At 32.1% G+C, this 23,879-nt stretch overlaps 1 protein-coding gene across 1 annotated transcript; it reads left to right on the forward strand.

The window, feature by feature from the left end:
* The first annotated feature begins 176 nt into the window (after window positions 1-176).
* Window positions 177-22,249, forward strand: LOC143071849 (uncharacterized). Its single transcript, XM_076246460.1, has 12 exons — window positions 177-296; window positions 8,121-8,214; window positions 10,002-10,116; window positions 10,850-10,951; window positions 15,445-15,509; window positions 16,135-16,239; window positions 18,346-18,361; window positions 19,692-19,872; window positions 20,147-20,321; window positions 20,965-21,107; window positions 21,229-21,397; window positions 21,981-22,249. The coding sequence occupies exons 1-12, from the start codon at window positions 223-225 to the stop codon at window positions 22,047-22,049; spliced, it is 1,308 nt and encodes a 435-aa protein (XP_076102575.1). The 5' UTR covers window positions 177-222; the 3' UTR covers window positions 22,050-22,249.
* The last annotated feature ends 1,630 nt before the right edge of the window (window positions 22,250-23,879 follow it).

A 23,879-nucleotide genomic window follows, 5' to 3' on the forward strand; every position in this document is an offset into this window, starting at 1 on the left:
ACTCAAATCAAGGATTTGTATAGTGATGCTATACAAATCCTTGCTTAAATTAGTATAAAAAGGGGGGGGGGGTCGCTATTAGAGACAAATGGATATACGCTGTTTATTTAGAATCAAGTTTGACCATTTCTTCTGACAAGCGTCTTTAAGACAAGGATTCTCAATATTATTATCTTCCCTTGAACTGTTGAAAGCGCCAGATACGATTTTCCCCTCACAGATATGGACCCAAAAGTAAAAGAACATCAACAAACAGAGATTTCCGATTATTTTGTGAACTTGCAAGATGCAAAAAAGTATAGCATTAATTTTACTTTTTAAATACAAATACAGAAGGGGAAGAAATATGTTTGTTTTCAATTAAAGGACCGAGTCGAAGGACATAAACATTTTGGCATATATAACTTTTTCAATGATTCAAGATAACAACATCAGTGGTAGAATATTAAAAGAACTCAAAGATCAAACAGCTCCAATTCTTACACTAATCTTCAAAACATCATTTGAAACTGGCATAACACCAACAGACTGGAAACATGCCAATGTAGCACCAGCATTTAAAAAAGGGGAAAAATACAAGCCAGAAAATTACCGCCCAATATCATTAACATGTATTTCCTGTAAACTTATGGAGCATATCATCACCAAACACATCATCAACCACCTTGAAAAGAACAATATACTGTATGACCTCCAGCATGGCTTCCGTCAGTCACGATCATGTGAAACTCAACTCATTTCATTCATACAAGAGCTTGCAGCAAATAACAACAATAACACACAAATAGACTTAATTATAATGGACTTTGCCAAAGCATTTGACAAAGTTCCTCATAAAAGACTTCTATACAAACTTAGATATTATGGTATTCAAAAAGAAACACTCAACTGGGTCGCTGCCTTTTTAAATGACAGAACACAAACAGTTGTCCTGGATGGAGAGTCATCTGACCTGGCTCCAGTCACCTCAGGTGTCCCTCAAGGCACAGTCCTGGGCCCAGTATTATTCTTGGTATATATCAACGACCTACCAGAATACCTATCATCCAGTAAGCTCAGACTGTTTGCCGACGACAGTATCATCTACAAAGCCATCAAATCTCAAAGTGACTGTGATGCACTCCAGTTAGATTTAGATGCAGCTGCTAGGTGGGAGCAAGACTGGTTGATGGCTTTCCATCCAGACAAATGCACAGTTCTTACAGTCTTACAGAAGAAAAACCCATTCAAACATGACTATATCCTCCACGATCACAAACTGGAACTTGTCTCTTCAGCTAAATATCTGGGCATTACACTTCAATCGAACCTAAAATGGTCAAAACATACAGACAATATCATAGCTAATGGCAACAAATCTCTGGGCTTCTTAAAAAGAAACTTAAAAACATCATGTCAGAACATCAAAACTCAGGCATATCTGGCACTAGTCCGTCCAAAACTGGAATATTCATGTTCAGTGTGGGACCCTCACACAGTTGAACAAACCTCCAAAATCGAGATGGTCCAAAGGCGAGCTGCCAGATATGTCTGTAACAGATACCATAACATCAGTAGCCCGACAGATATGATAAACACCCTAAACTGGCCAACTCTACAGGAAAGAAGAACACGCACAAGATTAATAATGTTCTACAAAATAATACATCAAATCGTAGCTATACCATCTGCTATTCTCATACCATCAGACAGTAGAACCCGCAAAAACCATAATTATACTTTTAGACACATTTCAACCAAAAAAGATACATATAAATATTCATTTTTTCCATATACCATAACTCGGTGGAACTTATTGCCAATGCAAACAGTCGCTGTCGCCACAGTCGACACTTTTAGAGAACAGCTCACACCAGCTGTTCTCCACAAATTCATCTAACTCATTATTAGCCTATGTACATAGTTTTAATCACCTTTTTTAAAAAAGTTAAATTACGCACCTCAAATTTATTTCCAAATATTTTTGTCTTTGTCTTTGTAAATATATATATAGGCCACGCTGCGCGCGCAAACAGTAAATAATCTTCAGATCATTGAAGGACTACTGAAAACCTAAAGAAGAAGAAGAAGAACAAAGCTTCATTTTCAACTTTTTATATAAGATCCAAAGTAAATAGCTCATGATTATATAATACGCAATAAAAGTGTGACTGATAGGAGAACTAAAAACCTGTCATTTGACGCAATAACTGTACTTGCCCGCTATACTGCTATATGGTCATATATGTTTTTGGACGTCATATAAACAGATAAATATTTTGAAGCATGCTTTACAATACACCTTATTGCAAATTGACGACATAATAAAAAATATCTGACCCCACAATTGAAAAGTGATCGTTGTATGGTCAAACAGAATCAATGATACAATGGTTCAGATTTCCAATTTAATATTGATATAAAGGTGTATGGTAATTATGACAAGACAAGACAAAATATTTTATTTCCTCAGACCATGGAAGTAATATTTAAAAGGAATAACATCAACTAATTAGCATGTATTAACGCCCTGCAGAGCCCTGTACTAAAGTCATATGATTTTATCCAATTATAGTCTCAGCGGTAAGACCCCTTTGATTACTATCTGTGATACCGCGGTTGTAAAATGGCATCTGGAATTTCTTATCAGTCACATGATTTTATCGAGTCCGGTAATTATAAAGTACCTGTGTGAAATCCGAGGTTTATTAATAAGAAGGTGGCACTGTATCATATAAAATCTCTACCTTCAGATGAAGTCTTATGATGTAAAAAACTTGAAAAACGGACGAGAATTGTTCAAACTACAACAGTTTATCATGGAAAATTGTATTTAATTTAGCATATTTTTGCTTTTTACCGTTTGTTCTAAACTGTTCTAAAAGTATTTTCCGGTTAAAAGCGGATCCTGAGTTAAACAGTTAAATACTGATGAATCGATCAGGTTTCACATGATGTTTAACAAAATAATGTAGGCAAATCTAGACATAGATTTGTTTACTGTTGAAATGTGAAAAGTTTATCAAGATTGAAAAAGAAGGATATTTACTTTCAAGTATTCTAAATTTATGTATATATCATAAATGTCATTGATTACATTATTGAAACTGGACAACTAAGATGGGGATAATATTTTCGTAAATAGAGAATAATACATGGCCAAATCCGTATCATATGTCGTATCATCCCGAGACATCAATATCAGCCCAAGGGCCTTTAGGCTGATCCATAGCACTGGGTTACCTTCAGTTCTACTTTTGTCTTGTTTAAAAGGCCTTAAAAGAACTGCTCAATTACTTATCCGAAGCACCTGGGTTACCTTACAATTTGCGTGCTGTTGTTTTAAAAATATTTGTTTATTATTGTATTTATTTGTGTGTTTTGTATTTTTTACAGTTGCATTTAGTGTGCCAAAAAATATGAAAACTTGACGTTCATGACGTCACATACAATATGAAAACTTGACGTTCGTGACGTCACATACCAAACAATGACATCATTAAAAAAACTGACCTATTTTGAGGAAAAAAAAAAAAAAAAAAAAAAAAAGTAGGGGTGTGATAAAGGGTATGCGATAAAGGGTGCGCATCAAAGTTGCGCGATATGGATTAAACAGCAGGCTATTTATCAAATATGCAAAACTACTGTATTTACTACTAAACATATGATAAATATATATATTTTTTTTAATTGTTTATTGTGGAATGCTTGTATTAATATAACAAGCTACAGCAAAAATTATAACAAACAGACGAAATGGGCTTGAATCTATCTGTCTTACAGCAAATTCATTTTTACGCAAATTAGTTTATGTATCAAGAACTTAAATTGAAGGATAGAATTGTTTAGAATTGTGAATATTTTAATTGACTAATACACGAAAGACTTAGATTTTTCGTATTTAATAAAGGGGGTCCAAACGTATTTTTTGTACAATCATCTTTTTCACTTACGGAAATGTTTTTTTTTAACTGTATGTAAATATTAAAATTGAAAATGACCCATCCTTGTTGTCCAATTTCGTATGTGATAGGTGTCGGTTTAAACTATTAAGACTCAAACTAACCAAAAATAGGAAAAAATTGGACTAAAATAAAAATTGAACGAATGACTCTGTTCGGCAGAGTACATCAACAGAATGTAACTAATGGACTATTCGGGTTACCTTGCACGTATATACGACAAAAACTTGTCTGTTCGTAATTCTCCGTGAACACGAAAATGACCGATAATTGTCAGTGATTTGATCGATCACATGCAGAGATTCAACTTCCATGCCAGCTATTGAACCAATTAACGAGTTATCGAAAGATGAGCGGTAACGCAGATGAAACCTTTGAAGTGACGACGATGTTATTCCTTTCAATATTACTTCCATGCTCAGACACAAACGTGTACGAGTTCAAAACATAATAAAGTATACATATAAATCGACATCAGAGTAGTGTACGATAATAGCACGTGATTTTCATGACATTGAGATATATAGGAAGCAGGACAAATCGCCCCACTGGCAAAACGCCCCACACCAAATCGCCCCACTATTAAAAAATTGCCCCAAACTGGTTTACCAACTCGCCCCACTTTTTAAAAAATCGCCTCACTTGTGAAAAGGGTTAAATCCCGTTAATGTTTCCCCTGTCAACTCGCCCAACTTATTGAATAAAGTAAAATCTACTTCAATATATAATTTTCACTTTAAATGAAAACTAGTCTACACTGTCACAGAATACCCCAAAAAAAACGAAATTTATTGAACCATTTTTTTTTTTTTTTTGATTAAATGATGTTTAACATTCTTAGAATATAATTGCAAGTACATTTTTGTATCATTATTGGAGAATAACTTTATACTTGTTAGCTTAGTTATTTGTTTAACAATTGAAAATAAACCTGTTAACATGGTTAATTGAATCATAATCATACAATTGAAGGATTTCAATTAACAGCAATTTGATTTATAGCACTTCACTAAGGTTTTCATGGGTAGTAAGGTGGGGCAAGGACATAGATTTACAACGGGATTGCATCTTTTTTCCTAAGTGGGTCGAGTATGTACTAAAAAAATCATTGTGGTTTTATCTCTTTGTCAAGAGTGGGGCGAGTTGACAGACCTTATGTTTGCGGGATTTTAATCCTTTTCATAAGTGGGGCATGTTATCCAACCTATTTGCAATGGGATTTTAGCCTTTTTCATAAGTGGGGCGAGTTGGTAAACAAGAGTGGGGCGATATTTTAGAAAGTGGGGCGAGTTTGTGAAAAAGTGGGGCGATTTGCCAGTGGGGCGATTTGTCATGGATTCGATATATTCATTATATATATTACCTACTGAGTTTAAAGGATTACATATGTACAGAATTCTTTCTTATTATTCAGTGATTGTGAGTACATAAATATATTTCTCTAATTTTTGTGATGTTTTCACATTTCCTGACCGGTGGGAGAAAAATATTTCTCCTCACTAGTGAAAAATCTGTTCTCGGCAAATGATTAGTCGAAATTTGATTATGACGTCTAAATGTTTTGTTTTCTTCTGAATTTTCCTATTGTGACGCCATGAAAAAAGGCAGCAATGTCTGATGATGTTGCATATAAAGAATACAAATTTCTGAAAATCTTTGAAAAAGAAGGATAAAAATCATTAGAGAAACAGATTCCAACACTATAACTCGTGTATTACGATATTTCTCCACTCTCAACAGTTAAATTTTGTTATTTAAAGAGCTCGGCAAGCCTCGCGCTTTAAATAATAAAATTTAATTGTCTCGAGTGGAGAAATATTGTAATACACTTGTTGCAGTGTAGGAATCTATATATAAATGTATAAAATTGCATCTTCAACAAATAAGTAATCTTTCTAAGGAAGGTACATACTTTCGTACATTGTATACACCTTTATGTTGCAAAATGAAGGTAAACCGATTAATTTCTGTCTTGAAGGTTATTGTAAGTAATAATTAGGTACAAGATTTTGTCCAAGAAGTGATACACTAGGATGTGAACAAACAGTGATATTCGTTGCCAATATTATGATTACATAGATGACATATCCTATTTTCTTTTAAAATATTTTTCCATTTTCCCGTTTCAATTGGGAATTTAAGATTTGAACATCTAGATTTAGCCATATACAATCTATCAGTATTTACCAATCGAAGTAGATAGGGTTCTAATTCAAATATACTTTTGAATTTACCATAGAATTCTCCTCTTGAAGAATTATTAATTACAGAGAACCATTGTTGTATAAACTGATCAACAAGTTTTTGTTTGACAAGAGATTTCAATATTTCTCTATTCATATGTATTTGATCATTCAATATAAAAGTAAGACCACATTCATCAAAAATGGATTTAATGTACGTAACCCATTTAAAAATTATGACGTCACAATGTATTCTTAATGGCATGAAAAAAAAACATGAGATGAGGTTGATTTGAAAACATACAGTTTTATTTTTTAGCAAAGTTCTCACTAGTCCTTGTCATTTAGAAAGTCCAGAACTCTTTATGTAGTCTTGTTTCAAGTTGTTAATACACCAACGTTCTCCACATTTGTACTTCCCAACCAGCATTTCTTGATATTTTTTTTGGACATCATCATATTTGTATGAAATACGCTGAAATATTTGAGAAATCTGGTTTTGAAGTGGTGGTTAAGCCAACCTATGGGTTGTTTATGTATGTACTACATGTTTTTATGGGTTTATGGCTCGTTATTTTGTTTGGGGCAAGATGGTCATGATGGTAGAAAAGTAATGTGTAAACTATTTTTTTTTCATCTTGAAATTTCCATTTTATTTCCCTTCGACCTTGCACATACATCTTTTATGACCCTCTTTGAAATAATAAATAATTGATAATGTTTCTTTCTGCACGTTTTAAACCTATGGTCTTGCTAATCTTAGCAAATTTAAATGATATTGTACAAGGCTTAAAAGAATTAGAAATTTAAAAATTTTGAATTTCTTCAGTTTGTTAATGTAATGAAATGAATCTTTTATTAAAGGTTTTTCTTCATACAATTTATTAGATATGAACTAAAATGAGTTTCTAGGAAAAACTCGACTGGTTATTTAATAATTCAGTTCTTTTTGTAAACTCTGTTAAATAACATGCTGACATATCTATCTTCAATGTTTTTCAGCCTCAGGTGTAAATTATTTACATGAAAAAATTAGAATCCCCATGCATTTATGATTACATTCTGTAAACAATTGTTTACTTACATGTTTATCATACATTAATCGGATGATACTATAATACATGTACCAAATAAATAAAACCTGAAATTGAAGAAAAAGTTACTTTGTTTACTTTTAAATAATGATTATTGATCTCATAAGTAAAATGTCTTAATACATTGTAGTATGACCAACTCTAAATATACACAAAATTTGAATTTGATCAAACAATTCTCTAAATATCAATGAATATATATGATTTGTTATTTACACAAACATTTTTCCTCACATAGACATGATGGATGGCATATAGAGTAATCAAAAAAAATCTTTGAATTTTGGATAAATGTGAGCAAAGGAAACTGAAATAAGATCATGTGATTGGTTCAACAATCTCGATCCTTCTTCAAAGATAACAATATTGACTGAAAATAGGTTCTGTCAATCTTTTATTTTTCTGCAATAATGAAAGCAATGTGACTTTTAAATTTGTTCATTATCATGACCAGAACAAACTTTTCAAAAGTGTGTCTTTCTATGTTGTGATGTAACACTATTGTTTCAGATAAGGGTGAAGGTTTGGAACCATTAAAACGTTTAAACTGCTGCAATTGTTTTCACCTGTCCTAAGTCAGGAATCTGATGTTCAGTAGTTGTCGTTTGTTGATTTGGTTCATAAGTGTTTTTTTATTCTTTTTTTTTAAATATAAATGTAGCTTAGACTGTTGGTTTTCTCATTTGAATGGTTTTACTCTAGTAATTTTTTGGGGCCCTTGCAAACTTGCTGTTTTGTGTTAGCCAAGGCTCTGTGTTGAAGACCGCACTTTGACCTATAATGCCAATTTAATAATGGTTAACATTTAAAAATTGTGATTCGGATGTACATGTATAGTTGTCTCATTGGCACTCATACCACATCTTCATATATCTATTTGATACTTTTCTGTTTTTATTTAGGATTCTTGAGGAACACATGACAAAAAAGATCTTGGATACTCCAAATGAAAATAAATTGTCCAGTTTATCTGAACAGCTCATGGGATTACAGATGGTAAGATATAGCTACTTTACATTACACATCAGGTCATGACAAAAGATACACTAATACAAGTAAAGAATAAGTATAATTCATACATGTATTTACACACAATTGTGTTGAGATAATACATGAACATAGTATGTTTGCCATTCTATTCACCAGAGACCAAAGGACAGGATATATAATATAGGTCTTTGTATAGTCTTTAAAGTTTGGCAAAACGCATATTTATACTATAAACAATAAACAAAATTAAATAAAGCAGACAGCTACATAGACAATCCTTGAGTTGTAGGCTCTTGTGGTTTAATATGTTTGCATAAGTATAAGCATTGTAATATGCTACAAACAACAAATTAAATGTTTTTTTTTAGTTTCAACAGAAAGTATTGTAACATACCAGTAACCACCACTGTAAAGTTAGTATGCTGGAACATCCAGGAGTTGTCTACAAGTTAACCAGACACAAAACATGTTCTGGTACATGTAGATTTCTTGAGGTTTTTGGTTTTCTTACATTTTGTACTTTTCTCCATATGTTGTTAATAAATAAATTTGGTGTTTTTACTGTCTTCTGATTGGTTAAAGTTATTAGTTTTATTTTCAATGTTGTCAATTTTGATGGCGACACGCCCACTCTGACGTTGTGTATTCATACGCCAACATGTGTGTACGTTGTTATTGTTAATATAAATAATATAAAAAGTTCTTTGAGCCTTATTTTTGATAGAAATTTATTTATGATGAATGGCAATAATTTATTTTGATTTTATTGAACCTTAAAACTAATTTTTGACTCTTCACATTTTACATAATCCGCTTCGCGGATTATTCAATGGATTATTCAATGTGAAGAGTCAAAAATTAGTTTTATGGTTCCATAAATTCAAAATAGATAATAGCCATTCATTAAATATTTTTAAGTGCTGTTTACTCTTTAATTCTAATTCTTCATAAATACAAATTGGTCTACATGTATATAACGTTGCCTGATTGCTAGAGTTTGTTTACCTGCTTCTATTGAGGCTTGAGTTAAGATACAATATCAAGAAGAAAATCATTAAGTTGTGAGTTTATATTTTTAATTCAGGTTAAGCTGTAATAGTAACATTTTCTTTTAATTCATTCGTCTATAAACAGTATTTTATAATATTAACTACAGTGTATTTGTAGTATTTTATAAAATGAATAAGTATTATATGTATTTTAATAGTCTCTCATAGTTCTTTTAAGAATGGCACATACATATATTTAATTGTTTTAACTATGTTTACTGTATAATTAATTTTATAATTGTATCTTGTTTTAATCATGTTGTATGTGGTGAGACTTTAATAAACTATTGAATCTGAATCTGAATCTTCATTTGTCTATATTATTAACCTTCCAAGCTGAGAGCAATAACTTATTTTTTATATAACATCACACATGTCACAGCTTACACCATTCTGGCAATATTAAGTAGAAGTTTAATTACTCAAGTTTTTCATCTCTAAATTATTCTATGATCCTCAGTACATGTACTGTTAAAAAAGCACTTAATTAAGTGGTTAATCTTAGTCAATTCATTAAGCTGTAACATTTCCAATATGAATGTAGATCTGAGTGTTTTTAAAATATTATACCTAGGAGTTAGGGCTGTATTGTAACCACCTTGACCTTGTTGACTATCCACCCAACATATATTTTCATTACAACATTTTCTCAGAAACTGCTGAACAGAATTACTTCATACATGTATATGGTCAGCAGCTGGACAGTGACCATGGTGAATTGTAAATTGTGATATCCATTTTCAGATTAAGCCAGAATTAAAGGTTAACTGCACTTCAGAAGAAAAGAAGCTTTTGTTTTATAAGTATTTTGTACAGGACCAAGACACATGGCCAACAGAACAACAAGAACAAGAAATTGGTATACATATTTATATCCATAATTATATACTGTTTATATACATATTTATTAAGATATGTGGAAATTTGTATTGATTCTTTTCAAATATCAGTATGTTTAATTATCAAATTGTACAAAAGTGTTTTTACTTTATTCTTTTTTACTTCCTGTCCATGGCAGTCATGTCTAATACATTGTATTACATGTAGGACAAATAGCTAAAATGTAGGTATTTGTGAAATACATTTGTATCTTGTAAACCACAATAGCTACAGAAAATTTAATAGTGCAAAAATGTTTGAAATGTAAATTACTACCTACTCTTTTAATCTGTACCAAAATTATCAAAATGAATATATTAATCTTAAACAACAATATTGTATGCCCCATATACAATAATTCTGTTTTTCAGTCTGCTCTTTATTACTCGCTCTTTTATCAAGTAAGAATAACTAACTTTTTACAGATGTATGGACAGATAAGTTATCTTTCATTATTAAAACACATCTGGCCATCATATTATAATAGCTCTCTGAAATAAAAGTAAATTCTGTGTCAATAGCATGATTTCTATACATATATTATGAAGGTAAAGTTAATGTACAATGATTTATAATACAAGACTTAACTTTGACCACTATTATGCTAGTTTCCATGTAGACCTTCAGATAACATTGTACAATATGATTATCCTATTACTTTCATTGTATTAGTATTTCACATGTTATAATTGTGTATACTCTAATTTTATTAGTTAAACAGTATAAAGAGACAGCACAGAAATGTAGTGAAATAAAAGAGAAAATTATGGAAGAAAGATTACAGATTGATGAATTGTTAGAGTTTGCAGAAGGAGGTAAAGCATTTTAGTACATGTATGCAAATTCAGTATTTTTATATTAAAATTGAAGTTATCTCCCATCTGAGCAAATTTTTCTGTAAAAACAATGTAGCTGATTTTTATGCCCCACCTACGATAGTAGAGGGGCATTATGTTTTCTGGTCTGTGCGTCCGTTCGTTCGTCCTTCCCTCCGCCTGTCCTTCCATCCGTTTGTCCCGCTTCAGGTTAAAGTTTTTGGTCAAGGTAGTTTTTGATGAAGTTGTAGTCCAATCAACTTGAAACTCAGTACACATTTGCCCTATTATATGATCTTTCTAATTTTAATGCCAAAATTAGTGTTTTGACCCCAATTTCACGGTTCACTGAACATAGAAAATGATAGTGCAAATTTCAGGTTAAAGTTTTTGGTCAAGGTAGGTTTTGATGAAGTTGAAGTCAAATCAACTTAAAACTTAGTGTACATGTTCCCTGTGATATGATCTTTCTAATTTAAATGCCAAATTAGAGTTTTTACCCACTATTTTAAGGTCCACTCAACACAGAAAATGATAGTGCAAGTGGGGCATCCGTGTACTATGGACACAGTCTTGTTTTTTAATGTTTTTCCAGCAGAAAATGACATTTCACTCAAGGGCAACCTTGTTTTAGTTTACAGGTCATTTACAGGTAAAAGAGAGACGAAAGATACTGTAGGGACACTATTGTATTACTTTGAACACATAAAAAAATTAAATGTCAGTCACTATTGCACCCCAAAGAAAATAAATTATATTTATACCCAACGCAACGAAGTTGCGGAGGGTATAATGTTTTTGACCTGTCAGTTCATCAGTCCTGTTTCTTGTCATCGCAACTTCTCTCAAACCACACAACAGAATTTCATGAAACTTTGTAGATAATAAGGACATACTACGTAGATGTGCATATCCACAGGAAATTATGATTCAATTTTTTTTCTAGGAGTTACACCCCTTTGAACTTATTTTTTTTTAATATACCGCTGCAACAGTTTGTCATCGCAACTCCTCTGAAACCACACAACAGAATTTCAGGAAACTGTGTAGATAATAAGAACATACTATGTAGATGTGCATATCGACAGGAAATTAGGATTCAATTTTTTGTCTTATTCAATTTTATTCTTATTTTATTTCTCCAGTGACAATGTTGGGGTGTGCGGTATTTGAGCCCGTTCACTAAGGTGCTTTAATTGTTTATGTAATGGATAGAAGCATTTTGATAAATATAGGTGTATCAATATGCTACCTTTTAAAAAAAGTCCTTCATTTTTGGGGAAAGACGGCTTCCAGCCGTCAATCCCCTATGGGGTTGACCAGAGTGACATCCCCTCACATCATTCATTTTGTTTTTATAGTGTGGAAAACCCCCCAACAAATCTTACTGAGATTGATGAGAAGGAAACACACAAATGAATAAATTGACTTTAATCACTTTTCTACACATTTCCCTTCTGTTTCTAGCGAAATTGTCGTATTTTGAGCTCTCCTTTACACTATTTATGTTTCTTTTACAATCCGGAAAAATCAGTATGACGAGATATTCTAAATATATCCAACCTAAATTATATTTTATAATGACGTCATTGTTGGAATGCCACACTATGCAGAAGCAGGGATATCCTTCACTGGTTATTTAAATCATTCTCAGAGTTCGTGCACTAGTTATAGATTGGTATTTGTTAATTTTAACATAATTATGTTTGCTGTAGATGATTCAAACATCAACATGCAATACTTTAATTTGTAGGTCAACAACTTTCAAAGTAAACAAAGTTCGTGGAGATACAAGAGATTGGAGAGAGAAATGATTTTTTTCATTTTTTCTGTAAAATTTTGTTTTGTGAATCTTCCTCCAAATCAGGAGCACCTCAATTGATGAGTAATTATCCACTAAAATAAAACTTAAAATGTGACATTTAGTATATGATTAGTAGTCTTCCATTAAAACTAAATTATGTGTACCAACAAATAAATCATTGAAATGGTAAAAAAAAAAAATTAAAAAAAAAATGTTGCATTTTATAGTTTAAACCTATTAATTCATGAAATTTACAAATATTTCAAAATGTAGGATCTGGAAACAAGCTTCACACAGTTTAAATCAATCATATAGTTTTTTTTATTAGTACCTGTATCCCTGTGATGAGAGTTGTAACTGGGAACTTTATCAATGGAAATTTAAAACTGAATGGATTTTTCAGTCCTAACTAAATTCTTAAGAAAATAATTAAAAATCTTAGAGTACTGCAGTCTGCACGGTTAGCCACTAGTTCGCATACCTGCCAACTTTCACGATTTAGCCGTGTACTACACGATTTTGACCCTCTGTCCCGATAACACGATCGTGATCGGGAAAATAGCCAAAAAACACAATTTTAGTAAAATTTACACGAAAAATATTTTTGTTCCCGATTTTGAACTTTTGAAAGTTTTCCCAAGGGAGACAAATCGTGTCTGACAAATTTCATCCAATCAAAATTTAGTGATCACGCATTCACCAGTTGATTAATGTCGGCATAGTAAACAATCAAAGAATCGAAATTTTGAGTTGTTTTTTTTAGCTTGGGTGTTAAATTTATAAAAATTGGAATCATGATGGGCGAGTTATCACTTGCAAAATAGTTCTGTCACCGCCTAAGAAAAAAAAGCGTGTTGCTTCGTGCAAATACTTAGAGAAATGGGAGAATGATGTCAAGTACAGAGGCTGGTTGTCTAAATCAACGTTAGGATTGTCACATGCCTTTTGTAAAGTTTGCAACAGAGACTTTAAAGTTGACCACGGTGGCCTTAATGATGTCTCCAAACATTCTAGTACTGCTTGTGATATTGATCTATATAATATATGAGGGTTTGGATGGGGTTAAATGATTAAAGAATATAATGCCCTTAAAAAATGAAGATAAGGGAAAAACGGGCAAAAAAAAATGAAAATTGGAGAAATGCGTGGTCAAATTTTTTGAAGATTAGAAAAAAAAGAGGTTAATTTTTTGAAGATTAGAGAAAAAAGGGGTGAAAATTAAATGTTTACAGAACAACAGACCCCCCCCCATTTCCAGACCCTCATATATTGTTGGTTTTTTTGTTATTAAATTATTAAAATTATTACTTTTTTTTTATTTCTTGACAATGTATCAGACAAACATAAAGTCATCTTACTGGTGTTTATCTCAACAAAAAGAATACAACAATCAAACAATTTAAAAAAAGATAGGTTATAATAGCATCTTCAACTATCACCCCCCAAAAAAGAAGTATGTCAGACACTTTTAGGAGCCAAATCATCACACGAAAAAATGCCGCGAAAAATTCTACCCTTAAAAATGGTGCCGCGCACAAAAACCCCCATGACCATTTTCAAAAGTTGGCAGGTATGAGTCCGATGCCCCAGACTAGTAAAATTTCATTCGGACTAGTAAGTTTTTGCAACACTTTGGCCAAATAAGAAAAATGTCAGAATATTGGTCTTCGGACTAGTAGTTGAAAAAGTTTTTGGTGCAGACTGGTACTGTCACAAAAAAATGGAAAATGGCCTAGCCTGCAGTTCAGTGGTACACAATTAAGATTACAGAAAACATTGTAGTTGTTGTTAAATGACAGAATTCAGTTGAATTTAACATATAATTAACTCTCAACTTTAATCGAATGTTTTGATTTAGAAAGAGGCAGATCTCTTCCATTGGTCCAAATAAAATCTTAAACTAAGGAAACAAAATTAGATTAAACAACAATTGACTTCACTATTGTCAACCTTTCTACATGTTCTAGCTGTTCTTTTTTTCATTCTTTATATGAAGACTATCAAAAGATACTCTCCCCCCCCCCCCCCCCCAAAAAAAAAAAAAAAGAAAAAGAAACAAGGGCCGTCTTTCCCCTCAGAGCTATTCAGCTCTTTGATTTAAACAGATGTTGAAATACTTAAAAAAAATCATAGTACTCAGATTTTAATTACTAAAACTTAGTATCTAAGTAGAACAGATTCTAAATTTATTTTTTAGTCAAACTGTACAATAAGTGACTCCATGAACATTTGATTTGTTTGAATCAGTCTACATTATTTCTTTCTGTACTGCACACAAAACAGAACAAGAAGGCTCATGCTGACATGCAAGTTTTCTAATTTACAAATCCTGGTATTTAATTGTCAGTTAACATTAATAATACAAATAAGTGCATGTTTTGTTTCAAATAACTCAGATTTTCAGTTTTTAAACCAAAGGTCTGTGGTTCTCTCCTTGCAAACAGGCTTCCTCTACCAATAAAATTTATCTTGCATGATATAAAAGCTTATAGTGCTAAAATTGGCATTGTACACCAATGATCAACCAATCAAATAACTAGTTTTGCACAGAATTATGGTCCTCTGAATTTGACAACAAATGGGGGAATTTTAATGGTCCTGATCCATCTAATTTCTGTTACACAATGGAAGAAAAGCTAAATAGAGAGCTGATGAGCTTGTAGTGATTTTAATGTAACTATATATTTAGGTCACAACCTTTTACTGAAGAACATTGAAGATCTTGAGAATAAAATATCGGAAGTTGAAAAAAAGGTATTTATGATAAAAATAGTGTATAATACTATTCTGATCACTTATTTCACAAAATTTTGGCAACAATCTTTAATTAGGAAAAATAGTTTCTGCCCTTTGTAAAATCCCTTGGAGTTCTGGGATGAAACTTATTAACTTCCTTATTCACCTTAAATAGAATATCATGTATGCAGAAGAAAACTGTAAATCCAAAGTCATGGTAAAACTAATTTAATCTTAGTTGTGCATACGAACAAAAACAAATTCCTTTCTTTAACTTTATAATATCCTATGGAGTTTGGGGATAAAACTGATTATGATTGAATATCATTCTTTGTTTCTGAAAAAATTGTTATTTCTAGAATACTTGACTTCATATTTTTACAATTTTACTTTAAAGACAAGAGGATTTTTTCCTTAATCACATATTTTCCTAGTTCACTAATACTTATAAAATCAATGAAAAATAGAACCCTACAAACAATATTGCATAATGAATACAAAGTATATAAGTACACTTGTCATATACTATAATTATAGAAAAGTAAAGTATCAATAATAATATCATAGTAAGATCTTAGTAGTTAGTATGTTTATTGTGAAACTGTATTTAGTATATAGTAATGTTTGGATTATTTACTTTTAGCTTACACAGGCAGAACAAATAAAAAAACAGTATGAGGACAGAATGAAAGCCTTTGGTGGAACTTGTTCTGTAGATGGTTCTATAGAAGAAGTCAAAATTAAAAAGGTGTGTTACAAATAAAATGAAGACTATTTTATAGAAAAGGTCTCTAGCCCACTATACAATTATCAAGTTTACTATTTTAAAGTGTATTTAGAAGGATATACTGGTTTACATCTGTAAGTGTTTCCTTCCATAAAATTTTCGTGTAGGAAACTACAAATCAGAGTTTCATGAAATTTGGTATCAAGCTTCATATGAACATACTATATATATATATGTATTTAGTGAAGCCCAGGTGGTCCTGTAGTCTAGCGGGACAGCTACTGTGCAGGCGATTTGGTGTCACGATATCTCAGCAGCATGGGTTTGAATCCCGGCGAGGGAAGAACAAAAAATTTGCGAAAGCAAATTTACAGATCTAACATTGTTGGGTTGATGTTTAAGACAAGTTGTATATTTATATATATAACTCGTCTAAACATCGCCCCAACAATATATATATACAACTCGTCTTAAACATCAACCCAACAATGTTAGATCTGTAAATTTGCTTTCGCAAATTTTTTTTTTGTTCTTCCCACGCGGGGATTTAAACCGATGCTACTGAGATATCGTGACACCATGAGGCATGGAGATGTTATTGTTACAGATCAGCTGAATTATCTATAGTAAAGGATCCTACAAATTAATGCAAGATACAGTCACAGAAAATAATAATATTTATAAGTACGTTTGAGTCAGTGACAACTCTACAACAGATTTATCCATCGGATCACCAGCAATGATGGTGATACATGGCTGTGTACATTATGTATATGCAACTCGTCTAAACATCAACCCAACAATGTTAGATCTGTAAATTTGCTTTCGCAAATTTTTTGTTCTTCCCATGCCGGGATTCGAACCCATGCTACTGAGATATCGTGACACCATGTGATGCTATTTATCATATATACATTTTGTATTTAGCAGGGGTATAATAAGGTCATAGTTAAACTTTTTTTTGCATGAAGAGACATTTAGAAAAGGGAAATCTGTCAGCATCCAATAGAATTGGATCATACTGACCTAAATTTGTCTTCAATAGACTTTGGTCAAAGTTTTATCCGATTTTGAATATAGTTCTGCAGCCCGGTTGGTAAGGATGCGCCTACTAGAGACTCAGCTTCCTAGCAAAAGCTCTAGCCATGATTTTATTATTTATTTACTTTGGTTAAGTTTTATATCTCAGTTTAGTTTTTTAAAATATGAATCTTCAGGTGATCCGGTCATATATCTAAGGGAGTTTTTTAAGGGGTAGACCTTGGTTGATAGACCTTGGTTGAAGGAGATAACTTTTTAAATCAGTAATGCAATTGTAATGATCAATGTAGTTTAAGCATTTACCTGTAACAGATTGGACATAATCTATGTAACCTAGAAGCTTGGAATATATTCATGAAAATGGTTAACACAAATGTACTGAAGATTTTAAGAGTTATCTCCCTTAACCTAGGTCTACTTCCTTAAAAGCTTGTAGCCTTCAAGCAATGGAAGATAACTCTGCCTCACGTTTATAAGCAATGCAAGATTTGAGTGTTTCTTATCAAGTGTCTCTCTTTAACCTATGTTTCATAGACCAATGACATGTTACATATTTTTCAGGAAAAATTGGATTCTGAAAATAAACAATGTAGTCTTGGCAAGTTTTCATTCCATAAAGACATGTCAGGTTTTGATTTTGAATTTTTTGACAATTTGATTTCCATAAAAATTATCTAAACTTAGTTTTGATTTTGAATTTTTTGACAATTTGATTTCCATAAAAAATTATTTAAACTTCAACAATTCTAAGTATTGTATGTTTTCTGATAACATTCATCTTTTGGAATGTTTACCCTGTGGTTCATTTGATGAAGAGATGCATTAATCTGTGATTTGATTTTAAAGGTTTTCAAACTTTCAAGTTATTCTTCTATAGTAGCTGCTTTAATAAAGCTTGCCTTAGAGGGAATAAGAAAAAATGTTTAAAGTGTTTCATTAGAACAAGCTCTCTTATGATTTACAATTTATAGTTCAATAGTTTTAGAACTTTTGATATCTCAATAATTCCACTTAAGAATTAGTAGGCTAGAAGATTTGTGTGTTATTCACTACTGACAAAACTCTTTATCAATATATTTTTTCCAGAGAGAGCAAATAGATAAACTAGATATCATTGAGATGGGAGCCATCTCTGTGGGCCCCGCTGTCAATAACATGGGGTAAATAAGTTGTATGGATAATCTGATATGAAGCATTATTTGAAGTTATTACATAGTCTCATGTGTGATTTTGATCTAAGATTTTAAGTTAAAACTGATAAATATTCTCATCTTACTTTCATAGGATAATAGTGATATGACTGCATGATGTGAACTCATTGATTACTACTCTAAGGTGACTTCTGGATATATGGATTGATGTTTGAACAATATGTTTAAAGGTGCTGCCCAATTGATATTTGTCACATATTTTTAAAATTATGCCTTCAATATATTATGACCCACCAAGTATAAAGTATGAAATATTAATGGTTCTCGAGAGGTAGAGCGGACACAATTTGTTAAGAACAACGAACAGATGGACAGACCGACAGACTGATCTTAGACCTAGGATGCATACATTATGACACATTCTCTTGTGTTGGTTAATATATATGTTAAGTTGAAAATGTTTGTCAGGTATAAAGTATGAAATAATAACAGCTGTCCTCTCAAAATATAATGTGGATCAAATTTGTTAGCGATGGACAGACCAACAGACAGACAGACCTTTGACCTAGGAAGTGGTACATATATCATGACACACCCTCTGGTGTTGGTTAAAATAGATGTCAAGTATAATATTTGAAATCATAACGGTTTTTAAGATATAGAGCGGACACAATCTTCACCACAGGACACAGGGTTGTCAACTGAAACCAAAGTTTTTTTGATGTTGACCTTTGACCTAGGAAGTTGTACATACATCATGACACGCCCTCTGGTGGTGGTTAAAATGTATGACAAGTATATACTTTGAAATCATAACGATTATCTAGATATGGAGCGGACACGATCTTCACCACAGGACACAGGATTGTCAACTCGAAACCAAAGTTTTTGACCTTGACCTTTGACCTAGGAAGTTGTACATACATCATGACACACCCTCTGGTGGTTGTTAAAATGGATGTCAAGTATAAACTTTGAAATCATAATGGTTATCTAGATATGGAGCGGACACGATCTTCACCACAGGACACGGGGTTGTCAACTGAAACCAAAGTTTTTGACCTTGACCTTTGACCTAGGAACTTGTACATACAACATGACACACCCTCTGGTGTTGGTTAATAATCATGTTAAGTATTAAGTATGAAATCATAACGGTTCTCTAGATATGGAGCGGACACGAAAGTGTTACGGACGGACAGACGGACGGACGGACAGACGGACGGACAGACGGACGGACAGACTGATCACTATAGGGCGACCCGCCGTCGGCGGGGCCCTAATTAGATAAGGAAATTCAAGATGGAAGAAAAACTCAAGAGGCTATGATAAAACAGATACAGAATTACAGAGATTTAGTACAAACAGTGTCAAGGAGAATGAAGAATGAAAAAGAAGGAAAGCTTAAAATGCAGAAGGAACATCAAGTCAAGAATTTTCTTGCAAAAGAGGAGTTAGCTAAGTATGAATAAATTTAATTTAATATATTTATATATATTATAACTGAATTATAAAAGATTGGAATTCATGAATTAGATTTATTGTTACATATCAGAAAAAGGTAGTCTGATATTCTGAAATTGCTAAATTTTATTTTTATTTTTATTTATACTAGAGCATTCTCTTTCTAATGATCATGGAATTTAAAAGATAGTTATCGAATTTTTTATCTCAGTCAGAACATACATTATAACATACAGATCAGTTGATTTTATTATCCATACCTGTGATTTCAGTTTCAGAAAACTGCTACAAGAAATGCAAAGACTTGGAGGAATTGAAGAGTGTCCTGCAGATAACAATCAAATCAAAATAAAATTTGTAAACACATCCCAGACAGAAGCTACACTATACCTTACAATGACACTGAGACAGGACGAGTATGGCCATGTTAAAATTAGTTATGCTGATGTAAGTAGCCTTTAGATGACCTGTACCATTTCTATAGTGTTTTTATCTCAACGATAAAAAAATGACTGAAGATACCAGGGGGAAACTCATAAGTCAAAGAGAAACTGACAGACTTAGTTCCTTGGCAAAAAGAAAGAAACATGTTCACTCAACACTATACAGAAAAATATAGACTGAGCAAAATTGACCGTATAAAACAGGGTGATCTCAGATGCTCTGGAAGGGTCAGCAATTCTGCCCAAATCGCTATTGAAAAAAATAAAGACTTTGCAACATTAACCACATAAAACAGGACAATTGACTTTTATAAAAAGGAGTTATGTCCCTTTGAAATATCTAATTTATGAAAAATGCCTTCATTATCACTCTCACAGGTACAATTCTTGCCAGATTTTTTTAAAACTTATACTATAAGTTACTATTCATAATATCTAGGACGAGTTCTATAATGGTGGACAATTGAACTCTTTTTAAATGAGTTATGTCCTTTGAAAATATGAAATAATTACAAAGCGAGGGACATTGTAACTCTTGTTCTTTTATTTTAAAAGGTGTGAGGTACAATTCTAAATATATGTTACAGGTGAATATAGAAATATTACATTGTACAGGTGCGAGGTATAATTCTTTATATATGTTACAGGTAAATATAGAAACCTTACATTGTTCTGACCTGATAGAGGAAGCAGTAAGGAAAAATGATGTCAGATCACTCATCACACAGCTCAGAGAAAGATGGAACATGTACTATCCTATCATGACAGAAATTGATCAAGTCTCAGAAAGGTCAGTTTCACGCTTGGCACTTGTTTTATCAAACTTTTGAAATTCTTTACATTCATGTCTATTTGAAATTATCTTTGTCATGTTTCTATTGTATTATTGATGTTGAAAATTTTACTTGTAGTCATGCTGTTGATTGGATACAAGATGAAGGCCTAGTGAGAGTGTTAGTTGGTAAAGGTGGCACTATAATGTTTACATTGAAGATGCCCCCTGGTTACCCATTTAAAGGGGAGATAACTATAACCAATACCAGTGGATTACCAGCTAATGTATATGTAGAAGATTGCAAGGTATGTTATCTTTTAACTTAATTCAAACAGTCAGTAAATAAAACATTGTTATTAAACCTTGGTGGTTTCATGGTGGTATGCTCATCTTGTCACATAAGGACAAGGGTTTAATTTACATCATGCTTAAACAGAACGTCAGAAGATTTAAAAAAACATATTTAATTCAATAATAGCTTTCACCAGTTTTTAATTCAGAGTCCATAATATATTGGGATAGTGTGACACCTCTCAATATTCTAATTAGTCAGACCAGTAGGGAATCGTAGTCATCTTGTCTTTCATATGCTAATGTGCATGATTATCAAAAGTTCAGCAGTAATGTTGAAAACCTTGCTGAAAGCTAAAAAAATTAGATTTACTTTCACAGGTTTTTAGATGAAGAAACTGCTACTGTTACTTATTGTATCAATTTGCATCAACAGATTTCTTTGAAACTGTTTACTTTGGAAAAAATGTAACTTGTAAGGTAGAAATATAAAAACAAAATTGGAAATAAGGATACTGTCAATAATAAGTTATGATATTAACTGACACTTGCCTAAATTAATAAATGTATATCAACAAATATATCTTTTCTTTTCAGCCACAATCAGATATACAGACATTACAAGAATGGGTGGATTTCCTTGAAAGCAAATTTGGAAAGCCTTAAAACTTTAGCTCATATAATTTGTAAATACTATTATTAATATATGTATAAAAGATAAAAGTTGGTGGTTTTTTTGTCTTCTCAGAAGAGGAGGCTTTAGCTTACCTGGGTATATGCCAGATGTGCTATTACCATCACTTTTGGTCTGTCTTCAGTCTCAGTTAATTTTTTACATTTGAAAAATAAATTATACCTAAAATAAACTATTGCTTCTAGTATCTGAGAAATTCACTTGTCGATGAAAACATATTAACCCATAAACCATGAAAATGAGTTCAATTTGCCAAACAGACTTTTACACATAATAATCATTCCATTCACATGATAAAGTTGACCTACTGCTTGTAGAATACAGACTACCATGAAAACTTGATCACTTATCCATAAGTTCAGGTCAAGGTCAAATGAACCTTGCCTGACAGACTTTAACACCTTACAATTAATCATCCATTCACCAGATATAGTTGAGTGACCTACTGCTTGTAGTATCTAGGATACAGTCTACCATGAAAACTTGATCACTTATCCATAAGTTCAGGTCAAGGTCAAATGAACCTTGCCTGACAGACTTTAACACCTAACAATTAATCATCCATACACCAGATATAGTTGAGTGACCTACTGCTTGTAGTATCTAGGATACAGTTTACCATGAAAACTTGATCATTGATCCATGAGTTCAGGTCAAGGTCAGAATAAGCCTGATGACAAACATTGTATAGATGCTGTAAAAAGTTATCCTATTACTCATAATAAGTGAGGAAATCACACAAGACAAAAAAGATTTTTTAAGCAGATACTGAACCATGAAAATGAGGTCAGGAAAATGATTATATGACAGTAATCTACAGTTATGAGTTATTCTATTCTACACTGTTAAAAAGAGTGACATTGTTGAAGATGCACATAAATACAGGTGAGTTGATAAAACTTATATGTCATTTGATCTCAGGATAAGAGTTGTTTTTTGGCAATCATACCACATCTTCTAATTTTTATATCACCACTTTTACCGATGATTTCAAAAACTTTTATGGAGGTAATGTGACATCTTCATCTTCATGTTCCAGTGGTAAGTTTAAGTATCAGAAGTTGGTTTCACAAAAAAAAACCTTAAGATTAAGATTCATCATAAGTTATGAACAATTCAGTATACATGTACTTGCGATAAATCTTAGTCATAAGTTTTTTTGTGAAGCTGACTCCAGTATGTGATCTGTATACACACTTAACATGATAGATCAACAATTTTTTTTTATAAGTTGATTAAGTCAGTGGAGATATTAAACTAGATGTTCTTAAAAAGCCTAGTATGTTGATCATCGCTAGGGACACACCCCAACGGTGTAGACTACAACATAATTCATAAATATAATCTCTTTTTTTGTTGATTTTATATTGAGGACAATTTATGTTGTGAAAGCAGGAACTTTGGATCAGTAAATTTCAGACAAAGTTTCTGATGTCTATTTTTTGTTAGACTAAACTTAAATGTCGTTGACGTCGATATTGGAATGAGGGTTCACTTTGTCTTGCTTCCACTACATAAATGTTACAGGCTTGACAAAAATCGAAATGACTAGACTCATTAGATTAACCAAATGCACAAAAAACAAGTAACATAAAGCTCAAAGACACGAAATACTGATTTAAGAGTATTCACACTGACTGAAAGCTAATTCAAACAATAACAACTAATAAATTAATAATGTTCATTCTCTGTTTGAAGGTAGAGGGTTGTTCCACAGTATATTTATACACAAGTCAACATGATTTTTTAAGTAATAGGTAGCAAGAAGGATTAGCCTGTGTAATATATGTTACATTGTCACA

This window comes from Mytilus galloprovincialis, chromosome 4 (assembly GCF_965363235.1).
Source record: "Mytilus galloprovincialis chromosome 4, xbMytGall1.hap1.1, whole genome shotgun sequence".
NCBI lineage: Eukaryota > Metazoa > Mollusca > Bivalvia > Mytilida > Mytilidae > Mytilus > Mytilus galloprovincialis.